Genomic DNA, 24,771 nt, shown 5'->3' with positions numbered 1-24,771 from the left:
GTTTGTTCTTGTGCGTTTGGTTTGTGTGTGTGTTGGTCGTGTGCGCGTCCGCGTGCTGGGGATGCTGCATGTTTAGAACGTGGCTTGCCCTGTTGGATATTTATCCTTGTTTTTCAGGTGATATTTTGAAAATAGTAGAGTGCCAATTTCGAAAGATCTAGACAGACTGGACAAAAGTACCAAATTTTGTAAAACGGTAGCTTAGGACAATATAAGACTTTTGGCTGTAAGGGCCAAGGTCACAGCTCTTTGGAATTCTATTTTTAGAACATTCAAAATGGCCGCCATTAAATTAGTAAAAGTTAGTTTTTATCTTATTCTTGATACATATTTATGTGTAAACTGATTAATACTTACTCTTAGGGTCAAGTGATGCATTTACATAAAGTTAGGTCATGCTACATAACAGTCTGTCTGTACATTCATCCGTACGTACGTTAAAAATGTCTTCTTTTTTAAAACCATACGCTTTTACGTACATACATCATAAGCCCTGTAATGTGCTGCTTGATCTCGATTGGTCTAGAGGTGATAAATATGTGTAACGACTAATTTTTGTAGAAGATATATTCCATTTTTGTTTCGTTCGTCCGTCTGTCTATCTGTCTGTCTGTCTATCGCAAAATCGTGTCTGCTCTGTATTTTTAGTCATAACAAGACCACGGTAGCTTGGGACAATATAAGACATTTGACTGTAAGGTCCAAGGTCACAACAGTAGCTTGAGAAAATATAAGACTTCTGACTGTAAGGGCCAAGGTCACAGCTCTTTGGAATTCTATTTTTAGAACATTTAAAATGGCCGCCATTAAAACAAATAGCTATTTTAGAAAAATATAATTTTTATCTTATTCTTGATACATATTTATGTGCATACTTACTCTTAGGGTCAAGTGATATATTTGCATAAAGTTAGGCCATTCTACATATCGGTCTGTCTGTACATTCGTCCGTATGTACGTTAAAATGTCTTCTTTATGAAAACCATACGCTTTTACGTACATACATAATAAGCCCTGTAATGTGCTGCTTGATCTCGATTGATCTAGAGGTGATAAATATGTGTAACCGACTAAAGTTTTGGAGAAGATATGTTCCATTTTGTTTCGTTCGTCCGTCTGTCTGTCTGTCTATCGCAAAATCGTGTCCGCTCTGTATTTGTAGTCATAATGAAACCATATGTGGAACGCAACATCAGTTTAATATTACTGTTGTACAGTGTAGATCAAATGATATAAAGGCAGCATTTCATGTCCGCTAGTGCCTCAGATAATTCCATTCATCCTTCTATTGAAATAAAGCTATATTGGGAGACATAGCTCATTTTCATTTATGGTTCTTTTGCATCATATACATGTATCAAAATAATAAGCTTTGTTCTTTTGTTTTTGGTAGTTTTAGCATCGCATTAACACAACTCTAGGTCATACGGTGACTAAATAAGCTTTGTGATTAGCTTTGTAATTCCCATAATAGAACACATATTACATATATTTATATATATGTATCTTGAAAAGCTTTATTGTAATGGAAAGTTAAAACTCTTATTTAATGATTATGTCTTTATTTACTGGGTTCTTGTTATAATTTATCATTTAGAGGTGTTTGCATGATTTATATGCACCCTTACTTCATCTTTTGCATGAACAAATAGTTGCCTCAAACAAATTTAACATTACTTGCAACTGAAAGCTTTGGCCACACAGGACATTTTTCCTGTTCAAATCATCAAACCGACATCTTCTGGTGTGATTACTATTCATGTTTATCCCGGTCACATATCACGCCAGAGCCTTCTGGTACTGGGACATTTTTGTTGGGATAAGTCACTCATCAAGAAACTATAGGTAAGGGAAGCGGTTGTCTAGAGGTTAAGGTATTGGCCGCTCAACCCAGAGTTTGATACCGACTTGGATCATAATCAAGCCTTCTCAAATGACACAAGTACTCGGTTTTCCAGGATTCGAGTGTGGTTCAGATAAGCTTCTAGCTTTCATCACAATTGAGCTTAAAAATAAATTAGTATAAACTAGAAAGCTATAGTTATTCATATAGACAAGAGAGGAATAGATGTGTGCACATGCGTTTTTTGAACATAATGATTTATTTCTATTTTAAAAAGCCTCTTCTTTTATATAGATATTCTCTTCTGAATGATGATTAAAAGCCAAAAGGAGATATAGATAGATATAGAATGCTGACATTTATCACTAAAAGCTCCCAAGTAATTATGCCATTTCACTACAAATTATATCACCAGAAGTATATGCACCTTTATGACATACTCTTTATGAATATATAAATGGAAATACTATGCAACAAAATTGCAAAGCATAATTAAACAGTCAAAGTATTGATTGCAGCATACATGCATTGCCTTTTAAATAGTTCGAAATTTCCCACTTAGATCAATGACATCAATTCCTTCTTAAACGACGACAACATATCTTAATAGATTGAAAACAGTATATAGTATTTACACCAGCAATAAAAGAAATGGAATAAACTAGTTTCCCTTTATCTTCAATGCTAATTTAATATGTTTTCATCACACTGGATTAAAATGGCATTTGTTCGGGCAATAAGTTAATTTATTTCAGATATACTTAAATTAATGATTGATCTATGCATAAGTCATTTATAAGCATAGCATTCTTTCTCAGCATATAAAATACATAAGCTGTTATACAATTATTATCATTATATTGATTAATAAAGCAATTTGCAGTTAGTAATGTTATGAAATTATCTTACAACTAACTCTCTAACCTTGAAATAACCCCTAGAATGCAACAGCCCCGTTGACACATAGATACAAGAATGCCGGTGTAATGAAGTATTTCGACCCCCATAGAATAACGACCCCCCGGTCATTATTCTATAGAAATAGTGACTCCTTTCCTGTAAAATATTGACTCCCCTTATAAAAAAACTGACTCCCTTTGAAAACTCTATAGAATAACGACCCCCCCCCCCCCGGTCATTATTCTATAGAAAAACTGACCCCTCCACGTAAAATACTGACTCCCTAAAGATGACTCCCTTCGAATCTCATAGAATAACGACCCCGGTTATTATTGTATAGAAAAAGTGACTCCTTCCATGTAAAATACTCACTGCCGAAATTACTACATTCGAACTCTCATACAATATCGATTCCCGGGCATTATTCTATTTAAAAAAGTTACTCTTTCCGTGTAAAACACCGGCTCCTAAAAAGACTTTCGACGAAATAATATCTATTAAAAAGTGATCCCCACCAAACCTAACGGACAATTTTACTAGATCTACAACTCTAATACCCTCCATTGCCAATAGTTAACATTTTGATTGTACTACTACTACTGGTGCCGCTACTTCTATTGCTATTACTACATGTACTTCTTCTTCTACTACTACTACTACTTCTACTACTACTACAACTGCTACTACTGATACTACTATACCTGCTTCCACTAATACGTCTTGTACATCTACCTCTTCTTCTCCTGCTGCTGTTGTTGCTGTCACTTATTCCTCTGCTGCTGCTGCTACTGCAACTGCCACTACCACTGCCACTATTACTACTACTACTACTACTACTACTTTCTATTGTTGCCGCTACCGTACTTTACTGCCACTGCTAAGTATTGCAACTTCTATTAAAACTAAATTCTATGCTAGCAGTTTCTTGTGCAGTTTTCTTCTGAAGAATTACTTCATACCGAAGTTTGCAGGTTGACACTGGTGTGTTTTGTGAGCGTATTGTGAATTGTTATTTTCCTGAAAAAAATGTATACACCAAGATACAGCGTCTAGAAATAGAATCCCTTTTCCCGTTGCGGAATGCTCTGATTTCTGTGTCAAGTGATGGTATCTGGGGCTAATGGTCAAACGGAAGGACGGACGGACGGACGGACAAGGGTAAATCTATATGCCCCCTCCCCCGAGTGGGGGCATAAAATGCTGCAATTAGGCCTTAGATACATGAGTTATCACTAAATTTGACCAAATGACCGGGGTCGTTTTTTATGGGAGTCAATATTCTTCGTGAGGTTCAGTTTACTTCACGTGGGGGAGTCATAGTACTATGATCTGGAGGTCATAATACTATGACCGGGGGTCACTTTTTCTATAGAATAATGACCGGGGGTCATTATTCTATGGGGGTCGAAATACTTCATTACACCGGCAATCTCACCATTAAAAACTTTTGTCATCTACACAGTTGTTTTAGATAATACAGGTACATGTAGTAATTGGTGCTCTCTATTTAAGACATTAAGAAATAGGTACAGGTATCAAACATGATTTGAATAGACATTAAGAAAATGTTCCCCTCAACCATCTTTAACAGTTGTTCAATTTGCCTAAAGTACTTTTCAATAGGATATTTTGTCACGTCTGTTTAGGTGAACTTCACTGTGTTAAAATTCCATAATGTTTTAACCCGATACAGCAACTCTCAAAAAAGAGAATATGCATGATAATTATATGGTTGGAAAAGCACTTCTTTCAGTGCTGCACATGTATTTATCCTTTTGCATAAAAGGGAGGTTATAAAAAAGAACGGACTCAGTAATACTTTATACTTTGTGAATCATACTTTAAGTACCTTTGAAAAATATGTTATTAATAAAGTATCAAAAATAAGATTTAACAAGTTATTAATATATTTTATGTTTATAACAGAACATGCGGCAGTCACATAATAACCAAAGCCATTATGGCCCTATAAGCAGTTAAAACAAATCGTTTTTATACTTTTTTAATTCATTTTTAACAGGGTATTTCAGGAACAGTCACTAGGAAATTCCAAAAGTCAATAGGTATGTAACAATTTATAGAATAAATAATGTCAAAAATCTTAAAAACCCTGAGATATAGCCAAAACAGCTGTTCTGAAATATATATATGAATTTTGCGACGGACGGGCGGACAGACGGACGGAACAAATAATAACATGCTTCACCCAAAAATAGACAGACAGACAGAATTTTGTTTCAGCTGCACCAGTACATAATTAAAGTCAAGCTGCACATTACGGGGCCCATCTTATACTTATAATCACAAGTATACTGTTTATAAACAGCATTTTTGACATACAGACAGACGGATTTACAAACAGACGGACGTGAAAATTGACATCACTTCCTGCAAATGTATCACTTGACTCTAAGAGTAGGTATGAACCTGTTTACGCATAAATATGTATCAAGAATGAGATAAAAATTAATTTTTACTAAAATAGCTAATTGTTTTAATGGCGGCCATTTTGAATGTTCTAAAAATAGAATTCCAAAGAGCTGTGACCTTGGCCCTTACAGCCAAAAGTCTTGTGTTGGTCCAAACTACCTGTGTGCAAAATTTGGTACTATTGTCCGGTTTGTCTAGATTTTTCAAATTTTATGAAGAATTGGAACTAAGCTAAAAAGAAGTTTCTTTTGATTTGATTCCAATTTAGGCTGTGTTTTAGCTTTCCTTTGCCGCTTAACAAAGACAAAACGGATATAATGATAATTTCTAATGAATTACTGCTTTAATATCATTGCCAATACAAATATGTGACAAATTGAATAAAACTCTTCTTATATTCTTATCATTCCTTACGCGACGTCTTTTCATCACATTTATACTTGAATGATTATTTTAAAGCTCTTTCTGAGTTAGACAAATCCGGTTCAAAAATGCCGCAAGTGAAAACTTTTTAATACAGACTGTATTGCGCACTGAAGTTTACAAGTGTAACTGATTACTCGTAAAAGTTTACTAGCAATCCATTTTTTTTCTCTACGAAACCTAACAAAATGATATTTGCAGCGCTAATAAATATCGATGTTGATACATGTAAATGTTTGTATCTGCCCTTTTGCTCAATTGAATTTCCGTAGGCTCACGTTTCCGGACTTTACTCTGTCGGATCAGACTTTTTCTTTTTTACAGGTACGGCATTTTCAATTTTTTGTGATTCGTCCAATGATTTACCGCTACAACTGTCAGTATTGTTCGGACTTTCTTCCCCCTCCATGTTTGTTTTCACTGCACCTGTGTTGCCGTGGGTTTTGAATAATTCAATTAGTTCACTGCATGCCTTTTCATTCATTTCACATGCATATATTCCTTTTTCATTTGTAAATGACATCTCAATGATCCGAAATATGTCCTGGTACTGTCCAAAATCTTTAGGTTTACGCTCCTTGTTGACAATATTTAAAACAATAAGAATTGTTTTGTTGTACTGCTTGCCTACAATTTAAAATTTATGATTTACAAACTAGGTTATATCATGTGAAAACATCATTTATCGGTCAAATAAAACTGCGTTTATTCTATAAATGTTTAACTCATTTCCCAACAAATCAAAACCACATAAGGTTTTCGGCCTACAAATAAACGAGTTTTATATAGCAGCACTAATTAAATACAAAACTACAAATACAAAAATACAAAATGTATATCAAATATTGATAGCTGGTAAGCTAATATCATTTTTGTATCGTTTTCTACTGAACAAATTAAGAGTTACTTGATATCAAAAATATATTACAGAAGTTTCATTTTTTTTAATTTATAGTTTTCAGTGACATTCCAAAAGAAATGCAACAATTACTGTGTACGAATATCATCTCGCAGTCAAAAACATGACTTTAGTGATTCGTTAATATTATCTTGGTCGTCTTATTTTACATTACTAATTCTTGTTAAGCAGACGCAACACTTTTCAAATGGTACCAAAACATGGGGTCACCAGACATCGAAATATTATCTATTCATGGATCGGACACCTTAAACAGCACAAGAAACAATTCAATCAACGTCATTCTGAATTTAAATAATGCAGCATATTCTAATGAAAGTTTTTATCAAGATTTGATAGAAGGAAAACCTTACCTTGGTGTAAAAAACGCTTTCGTAGACGAGTTAACTTATGATAACAATAAAATCTTACTGCTTATAAAAGCCAGACATCTGTCAACGTGGGTTTCAATGCGTGAATTGTTATTACAGACTAAGACTAAGAAGACATCTGGGTCTATTTGGCTTGCCTCAACAGGCTGTATCTCACTCAACACAATATCATGCGTCTTCATTTCTTCTTTTAATTTATAAGTAAAGTTGTTAGAAGCCACCGTATCTGTAGGGTTCGTTATGTAAGCCAATGGTTTAAGAATATCTGAATAAAAGGAATAATTCTGGAAAAGTATTTTTTGAAGAAATTCAGAATTACAAGTAGTAGACATTGGATAGTAGTATTAACATTTAATCTTTTAAAGTACTACCTTCCCAATGTAGACAGTAACATAAGCAACCATTTAAATCACCTCTTCATTTGTAAAGTATTTAGGCGATTGCCATTTATTGAATAAATAAAATACAAATTATAATTAGCTCATTTACAAATCTATTTCTTGCCTATAAAGTCTATCAAAGTTGTTTTAATAAAATGAATGAAAAACTAAAAGCTGCTTTGAAAATTCATAGTTTTACCTTTGCCTTCAATTATGTTTGCTACAGATGAACAAGTTTCTGCCATGTTTTCTGAAGGTCTGCCTTTAATTTCGTTTTCTGCAGATTTTATGGAACAGAATTTCGAACAGAATTCTTTAATTTCCTTGAATGCCAGATCATTGACGTCACACGCATATATTCCTTTCTCAAGAAGAAATGCCATAATGACCACGCTACCTATTGTCCTGTATTGCTCTGGGAAGTCACTGGATTTTAGTAAATTTCTTACAGACGTGCGAGGAGGCTTTCTCGTTACATGCAATATAATAAATATTATCCTTCTGTACTGACATTCTACAAAAAAATGACAAAGTTATTACTGTTTATCCCACTTGATTATCTTAGTAGGTTAAGCACAAAAATATAATCAGAGATGCTGCTATTATATTACTGGCCGAGGGATATATTCTCCTCGACTTAACAGACGACAATGTGTATGACCATATTTGCCTGCCACTTCTGATTCACGTGGGACAGCTGCAAATTACTTGTGGAAAACAGCTAAGTACTGGTGCAGAATTCACTAATACTGGGAAGGTTATCTTACAGAAAAACTGTTGACAAACGCCGTAAAATGTAAAGTATTACTACAATGTAGCAAATTAAATTAATGATGATATCGACTGTAATGAGGTCAATCGTTTTACGACAAACGTTTCCCCAGCAATGACGAGTATGATGATCATCTTATAAATCTTAATTATTATGAAGGAAATCATATTGCGTAAAGATTGGAAGTAATTAGTTCTACCACTAAACCGCTTAATGCCGCTCTTTGAGACACAATCTTTAGTAGTTTAAACAATGATTATTAGTATTTAAAATGTACTTAGTCCTACCTTCTATATGAGATAAACATTTGTCGACTGCTTGCCAATTTTCGCTGACATTTTTGTTAAAGACGATGATAAGAACTTTTGCCTGATCGGCCTCGCCGAATTCTCTTAGCACATTTGCGTTGATATCTAATGTTCCCAAAGTCTTTTGTAATTCTTTTAGAAACGATTTTGCAGGTTTTGTGTCGCTTGTATTAAATAGTTGTGCTGTCATTGAGATTCGCTCTTCTGAAAATTTTAATATTGTCATTAATTTGAATTTAAAAATTGTGCTATTATCAGAGCAATCTGTATGATTAGACGAAGCATTTAGTTTATTTTTTAAACCTTATCTCTGGACCAAACACAATCATTGCAATAATATTACAGACCAAGTTTCTTGAAAAGTCATATACAGGTATTTTCGATTTTGAGCTCTAGCGTCCTCTTAAAGGAGCCAAGTGTCCCATTTTGAAGAAACTTTGGGGAGGACGCTAACCAAGTTCGATGAAGAGTGAGTGAGTGATCGACGCAAAAAAAAGGCCATTATATCGCCGAGAATTTGTATTGAAAACGTCAGTTTGAAAAACATCTCTAGCCAGGAGCATTTAATATGTGAAAATATCATGGAGCGAAGTCAAGACAGTCAATTAATATTGTTTAATAGTAAGCGGTGCTTAGCATGTGACATATTCAGGTGGATCTTCTTTGTTCAGAAGAAAAGAATAAGTCAATCGGGTATGACCAATTCGACAGGGAGAAAGTAACAACATAAAAACATTAGCATTTTTGCCGAAATAAAGGATTATGTAACAGAATTATTCACGCTTGTTATAATTGCACATAAATATACTCGTTGGTTATAATTCAAAGCTATTGTTATATATAGTAGTACTACAATAATTTTATGTTTGGAATCAGTTTACTCCAATGAAGCTAAATCCATAAGCTGTTTATCATGAAATCATTAAGTTAAAACATTTTTTATTTCAGAAATTCATGAAACATGAAACATTACATAGCATTAGTAAGATATTGGAGAGAGAGCTAGAATGTCCTCTCCATATAATCATCTTAAAATAGCATAGGTTGAAATATCTGAATCGTAAGGTATGCTTTCACAGCCCCATCTCATCTGTTAATTTACTGCCTAGAGTTCATACAGCTGGTAATACTTTTATCGCACTGACATATATCTTTGAAAAAGAGCCTAGTCTAAGTATACAGCTAAGGGCCCTATATCTGATGCACACTTGCAAGCAATAAACTCCACACAATCTTGAGGAATGGGATCATGAGTAATAACAGCTTGCGTAAGTGTGTCATTCACCACCTTGCAGGTACAGGCAGGTCTTGAATGGGATCAGTTGCTTGATTCCATAATAAAGCTAATATAGTATGTTGGCCAAACATTTTGCAAACTGACTTCAAAGTTTTTCAGTACCTCATGAGACGGTCATGTCCCGGTCCTTCTAATAGCTTTGCATTGGCTTTAAAAACTTTAAATGCACATTTGTAAAGATTCAACAGAAATATGATTTTGTCATAACCAGTAAGTGCATGAATGGCAAGCAAATTTCTACACAACCCTTTAGTTATTAATAAAATATCTAACACTGTGTTGACATTAATGCATTTTTGGTTTTCGCTGTTGCAGCCATCATTTATACTGTTGCATTTGTTTCATGCAGGTTGCATAGCATGGAAAGAATCACCCGCATGGCTGGTTTACATGATCAGCTCTTTTGATAAAACCTAGCCAAGTCATTTTATTTAAAGGACCTGCTAAAACGTTAGACCAGTTTTTGGCAAATGGTATATTATTCACTCTCAGTTGTTAGTTTATGTGATCGACTGTGATGAAAGCTTCAAGCTTATTGGAACCACTCTCGAATCCGCTTCCTGGAAAAAACAGTACTGGTGTCATATGAGAGGTCATGGTCGTGACCCCAGTGGGGCTCGAACCCACGACCTCTGGATTGAGCGGCTGACACATTATCCACTAGACCACCGCTCCCCTCAAATTGATATGTCCTTTATTTCTAATTTTATTGAGTGATGCCTATACCGGTCGAATGCTACATCGATTCTTTCACATTTTTTCCTTTGCTCAAAACTGCATCAACATTATAAATCAGCTTACTAACCAAATTTTGTTTCCCCTTTTTTAGACTTAGTACTAACGCTTGGCCATCCGCAATATATACAGTATTTCCTTGTATGGATATTTAGTCACTAATCCATATGTCATTGAACAATATGGAAATCTTGCCCATTTTGATCGCCCCATTTGTTTCAGATATTGGATATTAGCAAAATTCATTGTTTAGTATGTCCTCTTTATTAATACTAACATCCCCGTCTGTGTTATATGCAGTCACTAAACGATGCAGGGTACATGTATTTGGGTGTGCTTTAATATTTTGCCCATGTTAAACTTGGACTTCATGCTTTAATATCTTCTATCAAATCGCCACGGAGAACATACGCTTCGCCCGAGGATCGAACTCGCGATCATGCAAACCATAGGTCTACGCTCTCCCTACTGAGCTAAGCAGGGAAGGGGGGCTACAGTCTACCTTTTAATCATTTTTCGAAATATCTGTGTAGAATGGGAAATTTTCTATGAAAGTTGAATTAATTTCCAATGTATTATGATTTGGATACTTCAGGGCTTTTTCAGACCTTTTAAGGGCAGATTTCATATGAAAAATAACTGTAGGGGAAATAAGGGTCCATGGTGGTGTATCCGGATTTAGATTTTCTTAATATCACCGAATTCAAAGTCAGTTTCATTCATAAACGATTTTATTCGAAATCCAAGTAATTTGATTTGTTTCCATTTGTTCTCACACGAATCGAAATACATGGGTTTAAAAAAAACTCTATGAGCAGGATTAGAATTGTTTACAGCTGGTCTCGAATCTTATTGCAATTGGTTTTTTCTCGGCGTGTGTAAGGAGAAGGTTCGTTTGCTTCGAGATACAAGCTTTCAACAGGCAATGCTCCGAGAGCAATACGAAGACCCTGATTATGTATGGTATATAACATTTGTAAATAAGACCTACGTGCTGAGCCATAAACAACAAAACCGTAATTTAGCTTTGATATAATCATAGCTCTATATAGCCGTAATAAAACCTTACGATTAGCTCCACAAACTAAATCTGAAATAACCTCTAATAGATTCAATGACTCCAAGCATTTAGCTATTAGATATTTTATATGTGGTATTTCTATCAAATATAATACCAAGAAACTTTGTTTTGTCAACAACAGGAAATTCTGTAACATCTAGGAGAAGCTCAGTGTTACAGTGTTTTTTTCCGTAACTGTCAAAAATTGACACACCTTTTTTCATTTTGGAACTAGTGAATGAGTAGCTAGTTTGCAGCTTATCACTTACATTGGCTTTTCTCAGAACGTCCGCTCATAGTAGATGGGATGAGGAGAAGAAGATTTTTTATTCAGTAACGATGTATCTGTATGAATGTATACCCTAAACAATGTGCGTAGATATAAAGAAACTATAGCATGACAGTGGGTAGTCAAGCCTCACCCAAAATATTTTACCCTCAAATTAAAAATACATGTATTCGAATTTGCGAAAAACAACAACATTATATTTACAAGTTTGTTAGTATTCTGAGAAATAAGTCCCATTAAAGATTGATGATTTAATGTAATTCTGCCTTTTAACAGCTAAGACTATGCTAATTCATGTACCGTAAAAATGCATTTAAGACTCTATACCGTAAAAACATTTACCATTATTTGGTTGCTCTTCTTCATGGCCTTCTTTTGTTGTTCCTTTACTGAGTTCATTCTAAAATTATATAATATAAATAATGTATTATCTAGTTTGTGTGTGTATACACATGCGTATTAATGTGCATGTACGTGCACGCGTATGAATGTGTGCAAGTGCTTGCAAGTGTGTGTATGTGTTTGTTTTATTTGACTGTATGAAACCTACTGTCATACATGAAGATACGTAAGCACTATTTCGCAGCAACTAAATGCGACTTGTGTTTAATATTCTAATTAGCGTGATCAAAATATTACCAACAAATTCCTACCTTCCTTCAACAATGTTACCTCTATAATAAACGTACATATAACTGTAGATTTTAGTAACGGAATTTAGATTTGTTTGTAAAAAATTATAGCAATCGGAAGACACATGTGTGACAATGTTTATCAAAACATGACTCTTATAGGGATGATATTTATAAACTTCATAAAATCCTCTATCAGGAGAAGAGGTATTGGGAAAATCATTAAAAGTTATTATGACCCAACTATTTTGATGCTCTCAGCATGTTTTATGTAAATTAGCCCTTTAACAGTTGACGCCACGCTTTCCTCTTTGATTGTATCGGGCGGGACAGGCGTAAACCTCTTGCTCGGCCGATCTTAAAGCCCACTGGTACTGTGCTGTATTGATAACTGTGTACTGGCCTGTTTCATCGGAACCTTTATTGCCCTGCATTCTGCAAAGGCATCGATTACATACGTATATGGTACTTAATGTTTACAACAGCATATTTGCTTTACATTATGTGTATTTAGATAAGAATAAAATGGTAAGGATTTGTGTACATTTTCAGCTCCGCAGTGATATTGTACGACAAACCATTCAAAGGCGATGCCAATCTGTGTTCCTTAATATGTTTTTACGTCATTTTTTTCTATTTGTTATAACTATATAAGCTGTTGTGGCGTTTTGTTTAGTTGGGCTGATTTCTTGGAACGTGGCTATTCTAAGCTGCTCAAACATTGGTAACACAATTTCTTTACCTCCAAAAAGTCGTGCCATCTCGTTATTTCATCTTTGGGAATATCTTCAGGTGGAGTATCCTTGTATTTCTTAAACTGAAATAGAATGGTTGGTCAATAAAGAAAATAATAATTCGATTTTATGTTGGGTTTCTGTGTAATACATTATAGTTTGAATCTGATTTCTGCTTAACAACTGGTTCTCATGTACCAGCAGTATTCAAATAATGACTACTAATAAAAAAACAACAACATGAGCTGACTCGGTTAAATGGAGTTTGCTCATGAGACGAAATGAAATGTGCAACGCCCCTGGAGACCCCTGTCGGCTTAATCGGAACTACTTTTGCTTTTTCTATAAATAGAAACATTAAATGGATCCTATACAGACTATGAATGATTGAGTCTGTTCGTGAGCAGTAATAGAAGCAAAAATTAAACTGGTTTGATTTAGTAATATAGGAAGCGTTTGAAGTGTTTTTTATTGTTCTCATTTGCAATTATTATTCGAATCAAATCCCAAACTATTTAACCGACGGCCTAGAATTAATGTTAGTATCACACGTAACAATGCCAGGACTTTTCTTTGCTTGTTAAATATTTTTGCGAGCTTTTGCTTTCATAATTGTATCTGATTGTCGGTGATGTTAATCTGCCGTGCATTGAAGTTTTTAAAGGTCATTCTACCGATTGGATTAGCGGTAAAACAATCATTATAATACAATGGCTTATTTTTTGTGTTTACCATTTCCTTACATTTTGGTATGGTAAATATCAGGATTAATATTAGGTTATTTTACATTGTTCTGTACAATACGGAAATATATTTGGACGAGTACCCAGCTGAGACAACCATATTGGACGAGCCGAAAGGCGAGTTCAATATGGTTTTCTCAGCTGGGTACGAGTCCAAATATATCTCGTATTGTACAGTACAATGTTAAATAACCTTTTTATTCTATATCTATTTTATCTTACAACAATAGTAGTTTAAATTAAGAATATTTCACTGAATATTGTATTCCTGCCTTTTCTAGTTTTTCCCAGCTTGGTATGAGTGCAAATATATATTATACAGAACAGTGTTAGACCTTAAATAATCTTTTTATTCTATATTTATTTCACTTCATACATAACATTTAATGTTGTTTTTTCTGCGTATCGTCATTAAAAAGTATATGGTGCAACCTCCCTACAACAGCCATTCGGCGATTTTGGCGGTAATAATACTTGGCTGAGATATTATGCCCACAAACATTGTCAGCAAGTTTGGTGAAGATCGGATGAAAACTGTTCGTAAAAGAGCGGACAAGGCTAAATTCCCCGTTTTTCGAGTAATTCAAGGACTATAATCAAAGAGTACCTGGTACAATTTGGCTGGTTATTGAAATTGGCCGAGATGTATTGCCCACATACATTGTCAGCAATTTTGTTGAAGATCCGACGAAAACTGAATTATAGAGCAGACATGTTTTGGATGCTGACCGCCCGTCCGCTGCCATTCATAATCTTCTCCATTTTGTTTCTTTGAGTTAGCTATTCAGACAGTCAGGGCTGATACCAGTTTCTAGGTTTCGTTGGGAACGGCTTCTTTTAGCGACTTTTAAAATATTCCAACATCTGATGATCCATTTTACTGTATTTTTAAGTTTTTGATTATTAACGAACGTTTAATATCTAAATCAGATAGCATTGTTGTCCCTTGAATCGTTTTTGTGTGTTGTAAACAAACAAAAAAACTCAAATTAAATCCAGATTTCAAGACGCATAATCAAACTCCTTACATAGAGCGCCTACTTCATCCGATTTACATTCGGAACATTTTCACGCGTTTCGGGCTTTATCGTATGTTTAACATGGGACTGTTTAACCGTCCAAATACAGAAAATACAGGATTTTTTGTACGCGCGTGCGTCCAAATACAGAAAATACAGGATATTTGTACGCACGTGCATCCAAATACCGTAATATTTTGTACGGTCATGTGTTGCAAATGAACGTTCGCGATTGGATAGATAAAATAGGTATAGAATAATAACAGAATAATGATCAACATGATCATAAAAAAAATGTAAAATTCTCCCAGATAAAATCGCTTTTAAATAAAGGAAGATATTGCTGTCAATCAGCTTTACTATATTTAAAATATGAGGGATGATCTTACATATGTTGACAGGCACTTGATTCAGTAATCTCAAAATGACCTCTAACATGTAAAATAGAATATTAAGTGGAAACTACGCAGGCCACTCAATAGAAAATGAAAATGTTTTAGGCTCGGTTTTGACTTAGCCTGTTAATGGAATTGTGAAAATGTATGCAACCGTCTGGGTTGAGAACAGCTCAGCATTTAAGCACGTTGCAGGTATCCGCACATACTGCAGTGTACATGGAACCTTCATAGTTACACATTATTGCAACTTCAAAAATTTGGCCCTTGGACCAAAATGCTTGCCCTAAATGAGAAAACAATAACTCTTGATTGAGGGTCATCCTTTATTTTCCATTCAGATCTAGAAAATGCTTAGATGGCAAATTGATAAATCGAGAGAAGAATCATGTCCCGTTGCAAGAGCAAGATGAAGATATTTTTTTGGATTTATCATTTAACAAACAAAGATAATTCTCTCAATAAGTGTTTATAACAGTATCGCTGTCAGATCAGCTCTATAGTTTGTGACCGTTTGAAATCTCTCATCAGAATATATATGTCTGCGGTAGATGTTTGATAAGGTGGTCAAGGTCATCAAAATTAAATTTAGTTTTAGGAGGTATAGATATTGAACAGAATGTTATTGGTTAGTTTGTGGTTAGATAATAATACAAAGGAAGTTTTATTCACGAGAGGTAAACGCACATTCCAATTTCCGCTGGTAATACGCTTAAAATAGGTTGCGCGACTTCCGTTACCAGTGTGGCGCATCAATATATACAATATAAATAAATGGTAGATGGGGTTTTGTTTTTCTTAATAATGATTCATTTAATAGTTTGTTCGTAAAATGCCAAATGCTATTCGGACCAAAATAAATAATGTGTGAAATATTAATATTTATCAATTTAAGAATCAGTTCTGTTATCACGAAACTGGACCGAAATGTCAAAACGTATGGAATCATGAAAAATGCCAATCATCTAATTTGTGTACCTACTTCCCTGAAATGTGATGGTTCTAATGGTCAAAGTGTAATGCAGTCGTGAATATTGCATTTACTTGAATAGAATGTTGCGTATTTTGAGAGGGTTGCGAAAAATGACCGTGAATGGGGTTGCGCCACGGGAACTATGCCGCTCTACATATTATAAAACAAATTGATTGTTCTTTTTAAACCCTAATGGTTTTTACCATGTCCTCGTTTCCTTCTTTAATTATTTACATTTATTTAGTTTTTGGCAAGAATTCTCGCGTTTGTAGCCAGTGTCCTTAATAAGGCTGAATGTACACATACAGATCAACCGTTGGACTGTTTGAAACAAGATTAACCCAGACACTGTTCATACTGAGATTAAAGTACATGTAACATTTACCTCAAGGAATTTGACTTCAAGCGGGCTTAATCGACTCAAGTGCAGGAAATACGATGTTGACATTTTTAATTTATTGCCGGTTTCAGCTGCGTTTAAGGGGAGCGGGCTTTCATCACAATCGAGGTATAGATAAATAAGTATAAACTAACTGCGTTACATTTATGTTTAGGTGGGCAGTTACCCTAGCCAAAGATTCGCTAGCCCAGGTAGCCTGTTTTCTATAAGTGCCAACTTTTTCACGTGAATCAGAAGTGAAGTACAAATAATTTCAGACACGATTTTTTTATCACAGTGGAGACCATACCCTCACAAATGGATCGAAATCATAGCTTTGCGATACGTAGATTTACTCTCCTTTATCTGCTAACTATCATAATAATAAGCAAATAATATAGACAATGATAATAGCGCAGTTGAAAAATATAAGAATTATGCATATTTTCCGCAATAACAATTCTAAGAGCCATTGTATCATCAGTACAACGATACAATACGGTGTTTCATTATCTCCAATAGAGTCCAAATCATGGTTCCATGCCTCTATTTCGTCATCTTACATCAACAACAGCCCCGGGCGTTGCGCAAACCATTCTAAGAGTATTCCTAGCGAAAATTGCATTGCGCGTTTACGGCCTGTGAAATTGCAAGAGATAAATGTATCATTCTCCTTGGCAAATGTCTTTGAAACTAAGTAAATAGTTTGTCATTTATTAAATTATGTGGTAATGTTGTAAAGTAGAGGAAACATATTACTGATAAGAAACCCTTATAATCATTACTTTTAACTTACTAGATTTTCGCCAGCATTTTATCGCCAAATATATTTATTTCCATTTGCATGTACTTTTCACGTTTAAAGCTCTCTTTTGCCCTAGCTACAACCGTTTTAAAGGGCAGAACTATTTTCCGATTCACTGAAAGAACTGTTTGATCCTTAAAACCAGTAATACAATAACACCGAGTAAACCCCTTATGCGATAAATGTACGTCATTATATTGGCGGTAATTAAAATTCTAACCGTACTAGTACTCAGTATTGCTGTTTGCGTTTAACGGAATCTCTAAGAGTTTATCACATGTTAAATAGTTTATCAAATATGGTGGGAATGTTTTGTCGAATCAAGTAAGTCTTCGTTATGTCACCGTTAGTGTGCATCATTTTAATTGATCTCAACCTGTCATAAATTAATGTTTAATTTTACCGAAACATGCATCTCCATTTTAACTTGAACACAAACAAAAAATGGAAGTGGATTATATCGGATAACGTTTAGGGAATATGAGACATTATTACTGAAAAAATTCCTAATTACAGTTATCGGGGGTCATCTTTGAAAGATACAATCATGTTTAACATCCCTATTAGGATAGCTTGTACGATTTTTCGTATGATACTAGAGTTGAGTATATGCAATCGGATGGCCGATCTATGTTTAAATGTACTGGTGTCCTTGTAAAAATAATAAAATTTGTATACTTACAAAGTTAACAAACACGTTCCTCAAAACATGTCTTTCCCTAGGGTCTCGCCCTCTTTCAGTATCTGAAACGTGGCTCAAATTAATAGTTCAATATAACTCTACTCATAGCAACCTCAATTATTATTTTAATACTCTGTATCAAGGTCATTAATTCAAAATAATCAGTCAAGCTTTTAAGAAATGTGTACCCGGGGTTTATAAGGAATTGCATTAGTTATCGAATATTTAGTTCCAATTCTTTTTTCAAAAATTAGTATTTTTCTTGCATTAAAACACTTTTCTATATGGTGTTCGTGTATAAATTTCTATTTTGGCGGTCAATTTGTGTAGCACGAAGCCAGTTGTAATTTACATTTCTTACAAAAGTGCCCATAAAAATTTTAAATTAGTTTTGTTCAAAAAAAGGGTTTTATGTATAATCCCACTTTTCTACAAAATTTGCTTATTATTATTTTTATTATTATTTACCAGATTTTTTGAGCGCCTTTTTTATGGAATATAGTTCAAGGCGTTTTACAATTAAACATTGACACATGAGACAATGAATCACAAAATGAAACTGAACAATTTGATTAAAGCCTTTTTTATAAATGATATAATGGCGTTGAACATAATAAAAAAAAATTAATAGTCTTACAACATTTCTAATGAAAAATGACAAATTTACAGCCTTATTGTAACAAAACCCTGACCCGCAACCCCCACCTTAGTCGTTTTTCCCCCTTTTTGCCAATCCGTGTTTAAACACCTGGTACGCCCGACGGGCTGAAATTTGGGGTTAAAACCCCCCGGTAAATGGTGCCATCTGTCTGTATTAGATAGAAATCCCACACCCTCAAGTGAAACTCAAGTTTGCGAAAAAACACACCTAGAACGTCATAACTAAAAATGTGACTATGAAAAAAAAGCTGGATTGTCAATTTGTTAATTACTGATGAAATTGTACGATAAGAGATCTTCGTCGCGACGACTGATTGCCTTTTGTTCTGTATTAAAAAAATAACAATGGCTATTTATTATGGGTGGGGAAAAACTCACAGTTGGTATCTTGTGTTGTAAAATTTGAAAAGGTGTGTTTTGAGAGCTCTTTTAAATGAAAAAGTGATGAATCTTTTCTGAGATTGTGGGAGAGAGTTCCTAGTTTTGCGGGGAAACCCCTAAAACTTCTACCCCCTTTGGTAACCAGTCGACTTTTTTGTGGCAAAAGGGTTGTTGCTGCATTGCTGACCTAGTTTTCTAGTTGGCCGTACACCCCCGAAAGTCTTTTACACGGCGATGTCCATGAAAGGGCCCTTTTGTGTTTGAATGGAATTTTGTTTTGATTCTATCTTGTTTTGAAGCAATGAAGATCTTTAAGGGTTTTTGGTGTTATATGTTCAAAACGGGTTGTTTTTCGTAATAAGACGTGGCTGTTTTTTGGACATTTGCGTTTGCTCGTTGTTGATTTTGGACGCCGTACAAAGGCTTACGTAATCTAATCGTGAAAGTCACAAGCGAGTTTATCAGGGTTTTTGTGGCTTCTTTGTAAAATTGGTCGAATTGCCAAGTTGTTTTTGGCCGAGCATGTTCGGTCACAAAAATTAACATGATGGCCATGTGCTGTTCAAATAAAAGCGTAGCCCCAAGGTTTTGAAAGTTTTTGATGGTTTTGCTCGATTCGTCAACTTCAGTTCTAGATTTTCAAATTTTTGGGAGTTTTTTTGACTCGAAAAAAGGAATTATTCATTTTTGTCTGATTCAATTTAAAAATTTTTGAATTCATCCTGGGTGTTTTTTTTAGGATTGTTCAACTCGTGTGATTGTGGCTGCCTTTGATTTTTGGTAAAAGGGTTTTAAACGATAGAAGATTTGGGGAGCATCTGCTAAAAGTGGTGGTTTAGACCGTGGTTTCTAAGTGGACCCGAGGGCCCTTTGTGTACATCGTGTAGAATTTTGGGCCTAGAACAGCCCCTTGGGGAAAACACAAATTTCATAAGGCTGGTTCAGAGAGTTGCCATCGTGCTATGTTTGGTTTGCGGTCTTTTAATTTTGATCCCATCCATTGAAGGGGTTTATCGGCACCCAAAATTAAATTCGGTCTGTGAAGAAGAGGGGTTATGGCAGTGGTGTCAAATGACCCGACGGTCCAACACACAATTATTTGGTCCCCTTTCAAGGGATTGGGAAAATGTCGTTCAAAATTTTAAACATGCGGTTTCAGTTGAAGAAATTTTCTGTAGTGACTGGTTTTTTTCATGTAATTGATTGTTCGTCAGTGTTCCCAAATTCTTTTTTTCCCACTTTCTAAAGGATTTTTGAGAGGAATGGCAGATTGGAAACAGGCCTGAAATTTCTTGGTTTGTTTTGTCAAGATTGGTTTTTTAACAATGGTCTTATTGTGTTTTTTAAAAATGATTTGGCACGATTGCACTTTTGAGAGATGTTAACAATTTTCGCAATATTGGGAGAAGTTTTTTTTATAAAAGATTTCAAGGCCATGTAGGAAGAGGGTCTAATTAAATGATTATTAGCTGACTTTTAAACAAGTTTTTTCCCCCCTCCTTTTTGCGGGATGAAACTAGTCAAACGCGCGGTATCACATAGTGATATGCGCCCGTTTTGGAGTAAATGATTCTTTGACCCTGGGATGCAATTTGTTCTGTTTTTTTCTATTTTATCTACGAAGAAATCGCTGAACTCCTGTGCTGTATTTTGGGTTCTTGCCTGAGGGAAAGTGCCGTTCACTTGGACGTTCATAAAGTTTCGTTACTTTGAACAAGTTTTTTTGGCTCGTTCATTTGTTTAAATTTTCTCTGGTAATAATCAGGTTTGTTTTTTAACTTTTTTTAAACGATTGGCATTGGTTTCCTATACATTAGTGGTAAACGGCGAGCCCTGAAGTCGTCTTTTTCTTTCTAGTTTCGTTTAAAATGTTTGGCGTCGGGGAGCTCCCCCGAGAACCGGGGAAAGTGGTCTTAATGTGAGGGTTTTTGAAACAAAGGGGCAGATTGTCAATTAAAAGCTGAAAGTTACGTTGTTTAATGAGACGAGAGTTTCTGATTGATGTACTTTGTGCAAATTAAAAAAGATCGGATGAAGATATCAGCTTTAAAAGTATCAACGCAATCAAAGGGAGTTTCCTGTATGTCACAGTTTCTTTCCGGGGGGGGTTTCGCGGCAATGCATTAAACTTACGGAAAGGGCCCTTGGGTATTTTTCCGGCTGTTGAAAACCCCAGATCGGGCCTTACTCCCGATACTGTTTTTTCTTTGCTCGGGTGATGCCACGTCTAGGGTATGTCGGGCGTGGGTGGGCCCTTTCACAGTTGAACATGCCACAAGATTGAAACACACTGTTAAATTGATGGTGTCACGATCAAAGGAATGTCTAAAGAAAATTAAGTCGCCGTTATGAGATTTTCTTGTCAACTGCGGGTATTTTGATAAAAAATTGGACTCGGTACCCAGAAATCTTTTTGTATTGGGACTTTTTTTTACACTATCTGTGGCACCTTTTTGTCCCCACCATTCATTTTCAATCGTGACAACTTTTGGGTAAAAAAAATTTGATATGACTTTTGTTTTGATGGTGGCTTATGTTTTTATCATTGGGTTTCGTTTCCCTTTCCCATAGAAAAATATTTGTATTTGTTGCCCGGAAAAAGAGGCAATAAGCTTCCAAAAGATTTGACCAATCGGCAAATTATATCTCATCCTTTAAGTTAAGTGTGCGTGTTGCAATGATATTTATATTTTATAAGCTTAAGTGGTAACAAGAAAATTTTTAAGACAAATTTTAATCTAAAAACAAACTTTAAAGCAATAGTAATGTGAAATGAAAATTGATCCCGAGATACTTGTTTGTATTCAGTTATGTTTCGTTTTTGTGGCCGGTCTGGAAGTTCTTGTTTTGCTGAGGGATCAGTTTCATTAATGAACTTCTCATCCCGACGCTGAAATTACAAAAATTTAATGTTTCACTTGCAATTGTGTTTGGATTCGTGATATTCGGTTGTAGACCCTTTTCTTAAATACCTCTGCATTTAACACATTAGATGAAATTGTCCAAACCCTCAAAGTAATATCAATATATAAATTATTTACTTCTCCATATCTTTTATTTGGTGGCTATTTTCAATCATGCTGAGTTATTGTGTTGGTAGGTCGAAAAAAAAACTACATTGCACTACACTACGAAAAATACAGAAAATGTTGTTCTGTCTTGCTGTGTTCGTTTGAATAGTTTTTATCCCCAAACACGAACTTTGTGGTTATTGTGTGAACATTGTCCAGTTTGTACTGTGGGTTTTCGTTTTCCCCAACCGACGGGACGACAGAAGCACTTTTTGTATTTTTCGAGATTTTGTGTTTATGTCTTCGAAGATATGTGCAAAAGAATAATCTTATTTTGAATGATCTTTCCCCGAATCTTTTTAAATTTTCCTAAAAAAATTAAAATAATTTTTTTTTTCAATAACGCCATTTTTTTGATATTAACGTGTAATTATGGCCCCAAATTTTAACTGAAAAAACTAAAAAAAATCAATAACCGCCGTTTATTCATTAAATGGTACTAATCAATCTACTTTTGTTGCATGCGTCTGATAATAACTGAAATAGTTTGTTTTTTGTTTAAATTTAATTCAATTATATACAGTTTATATAGTATAAAAAGTTACCACAAAGTTTTTTGAGAAAATTTTTTGACTGAATTTCTCCCCTTTGGGGATTTTTTGTTTCCACAAAAATAATTCTTTAATAAGGTTAACTAACCCCTTTTTTATTTTTTTGCCTAATCCTTTGTTACCAATGCTGTAACGGGCTGGAAAATCAGAAGTTTTTGTTGTTTTATCAATAATTTTGTTGGTTGTCAGGACACTAAGCCTACCTCTACAGATTTTCAGGTGTTCGTAATTGTTTGATTATAAGCAGAAGGAATTTTTTATTTTTTTTTGAATTTTTTATTAAAAGGTTGAAAGTTTTCAGACAACTTGACATGATTTGGAGAAATTTACCCCATCTTTACTTTATCAAAAATTTTTATTTTTGACCGGAAAAGAGGAATTAGTATTCCCGGGGAGAAATTTAATCGGCTTAATACTCATCACTCCTTTAAGTTAACATGTGCATGTACACATGAAATTTTCATTTTAAAAAGCTCCAGCGGTAACTAGAAAGAAATAATCCAGACAAAATTAATCTAAAACAAACTTTAAAGGCAATAGATAATGTGAACTAAACATGCTGATAGCCTGAGGTACTTGATTGTACTTACGTTACCGTGCGTTACCTTGCTGGCCACGTCTGGAAGTTCTTGCTTTATTGAATTGTCAGTTTCATTAACTGTACTTCTCATCCCCGACCGCTGAAATTACAAAATCCACAAAATTAATTGTATTAATTGTATCTTGACAACATGTGGCTCGGATTTGTGTTTTTCGGTTTACGGCCTTTTCTTAATACCTCTCCTTTAAACCCTTGTTTAAAATTTTTCGAAACACGCAAAATATCATACTGTTGTTGTATGTATCAAATATAAAACATTTATTTCCATATCTTTTGTATTTGGCTTTCTCAGTCTGTGAGTTACTGTTTGGTAGGTCGAAAAATACAGGCCTCACTACGAAAAATACAGAAATTTTTGTTCTGTCTTGCTGTCGTAACGTTGTGCATAGACATTTAATTCCCGCTAACATGAACTTTGTGGTTATTTTGTGTAAAATGTGTCCAGCTAAGGTACTGTCGTGTTTTCGTTCCGCCAAAACGACAGCACGACGGAACGACACTTTCTGTATTTGTTGAGATTCTGTTTTTGTGACTTCGGAGATTGCGCAAAAAAATAATCTTATCTCGGATGAGTTCTGTTATAATCCAGTTTCATAAATGATAAAAGAACGTCCGAGGGTTAAAGTTAAACCATTTGTTCTAAATAAAGCCCCAAAGTGAGGTACATTTTAATGAAAAACAGTTTATTGCCATAAAATTCTGATTTTGTTACAAACCAGTTTAATACAAAAAAGTCTTGTACATGTACAATGTATGTATTTAGCTCTTGTTCATGAAAAAAAATATATTGTGACTAGTAATTGATCTGTTTGGAAGTAAAATGTGATTGTAAAAATATCGTAAATGAAAAGCCAAAAATTCACGTGATTTCATTTCAAATTTTAAAAAAATTTTTTTGTTTTCAAATTTTCGCCATTTACTCATTTTAAAAGTTTAATTTGGCCCAAATTTTAATAAAAAGAAATGGGGCTATTCAATTTTGCCCCTTTTTAAAGTATTCATTAAATGTTTTTAAAACGTATAAAATTTTGTAATAGCTGATAAATAATTGAAACAGTTGTTTTTGTTTAAATTTATTAAAATTTTTTCACGTTTATAAAGTATAAACCAAAAAATTTATCAAAAAATTATTGGGTTGTCAGGACATGGATATCCTTAAGGATTTCTGTTGTAATAGCTTGATTTTTAAGCGAAAGGTATTTTTGATTTGTTTTGTGTTTTTTATTAAAGGGGTTCAAAGTTGCCACAAACTTGACATGGGGAATCAGCCACCTCTTTTTTTTGTAAAACTGTTTCTGAAAGTTATGAAATTGTTCATAAACGGTACCTCGTTTTAAATGCTGCATTATGATAATCTATTATAAACGGTATAACAATAGGTAGGGGGAGGAAAGCAGAAGAGTGAAATTAGAACGGGC

General features: G+C 34.5%; 1 protein-coding gene across 1 annotated transcript; it reads right to left on the bottom strand.

The window, feature by feature from the left end:
* Positions 1-5,268: 5,268 nt before the first annotated feature.
* LOC128550974 (uncharacterized) lies at positions 5,269-16,671 on the bottom strand. Its single transcript, XM_053531179.1, has 7 exons — positions 16,609-16,671; positions 13,102-13,176; positions 12,070-12,127; positions 8,326-8,550; positions 7,466-7,780; positions 6,927-7,151; positions 5,269-6,223 (listed from the first exon to the last, which is right to left on the bottom strand). The coding sequence occupies exons 1-7, from the start codon at positions 16,669-16,671 to the stop codon at positions 5,886-5,888; spliced, it is 1,299 nt and encodes a 432-aa protein (XP_053387154.1). The 3' UTR covers positions 5,269-5,885.
* Between the last annotated feature and the right edge of the window lie 8,100 nt (positions 16,672-24,771).

The sequence above is a fragment of the Mercenaria mercenaria genome, chromosome 19, assembly GCF_021730395.1.
Source record: "Mercenaria mercenaria strain notata chromosome 19, MADL_Memer_1, whole genome shotgun sequence".
In the NCBI taxonomy this organism is placed as follows: domain Eukaryota; kingdom Metazoa; phylum Mollusca; class Bivalvia; order Venerida; family Veneridae; genus Mercenaria; species Mercenaria mercenaria.
The sequence above is the reverse complement of the archived record's forward strand: the minus strand, read 5'-3'. Positions and strand labels throughout refer to the sequence as shown.

Bases quoted from the DNA above. Each gene is read 5' to 3' on its own strand.
- LOC128550974 (XM_053531179.1), bottom strand. From the start codon at position 16,671: ATGTCAACATCGTATTTCCTGCACTTGAGTCGATTAAGCCCGCTTGAA. The intron at 12,128-13,101 runs GTAAAGAAATTG...ATATAATTTTAG, and splicing joins GATGGCACGACTTTTTGGAG to AATGAACTCAGTAAAGGAAC. The intron at 6,224-6,926 runs GTAAGATTTTAT...TTTAAATTGTAG, and splicing joins ATGTCTGGCTTTTATAAGCA to GCAAGCAGTACAACAAAACA.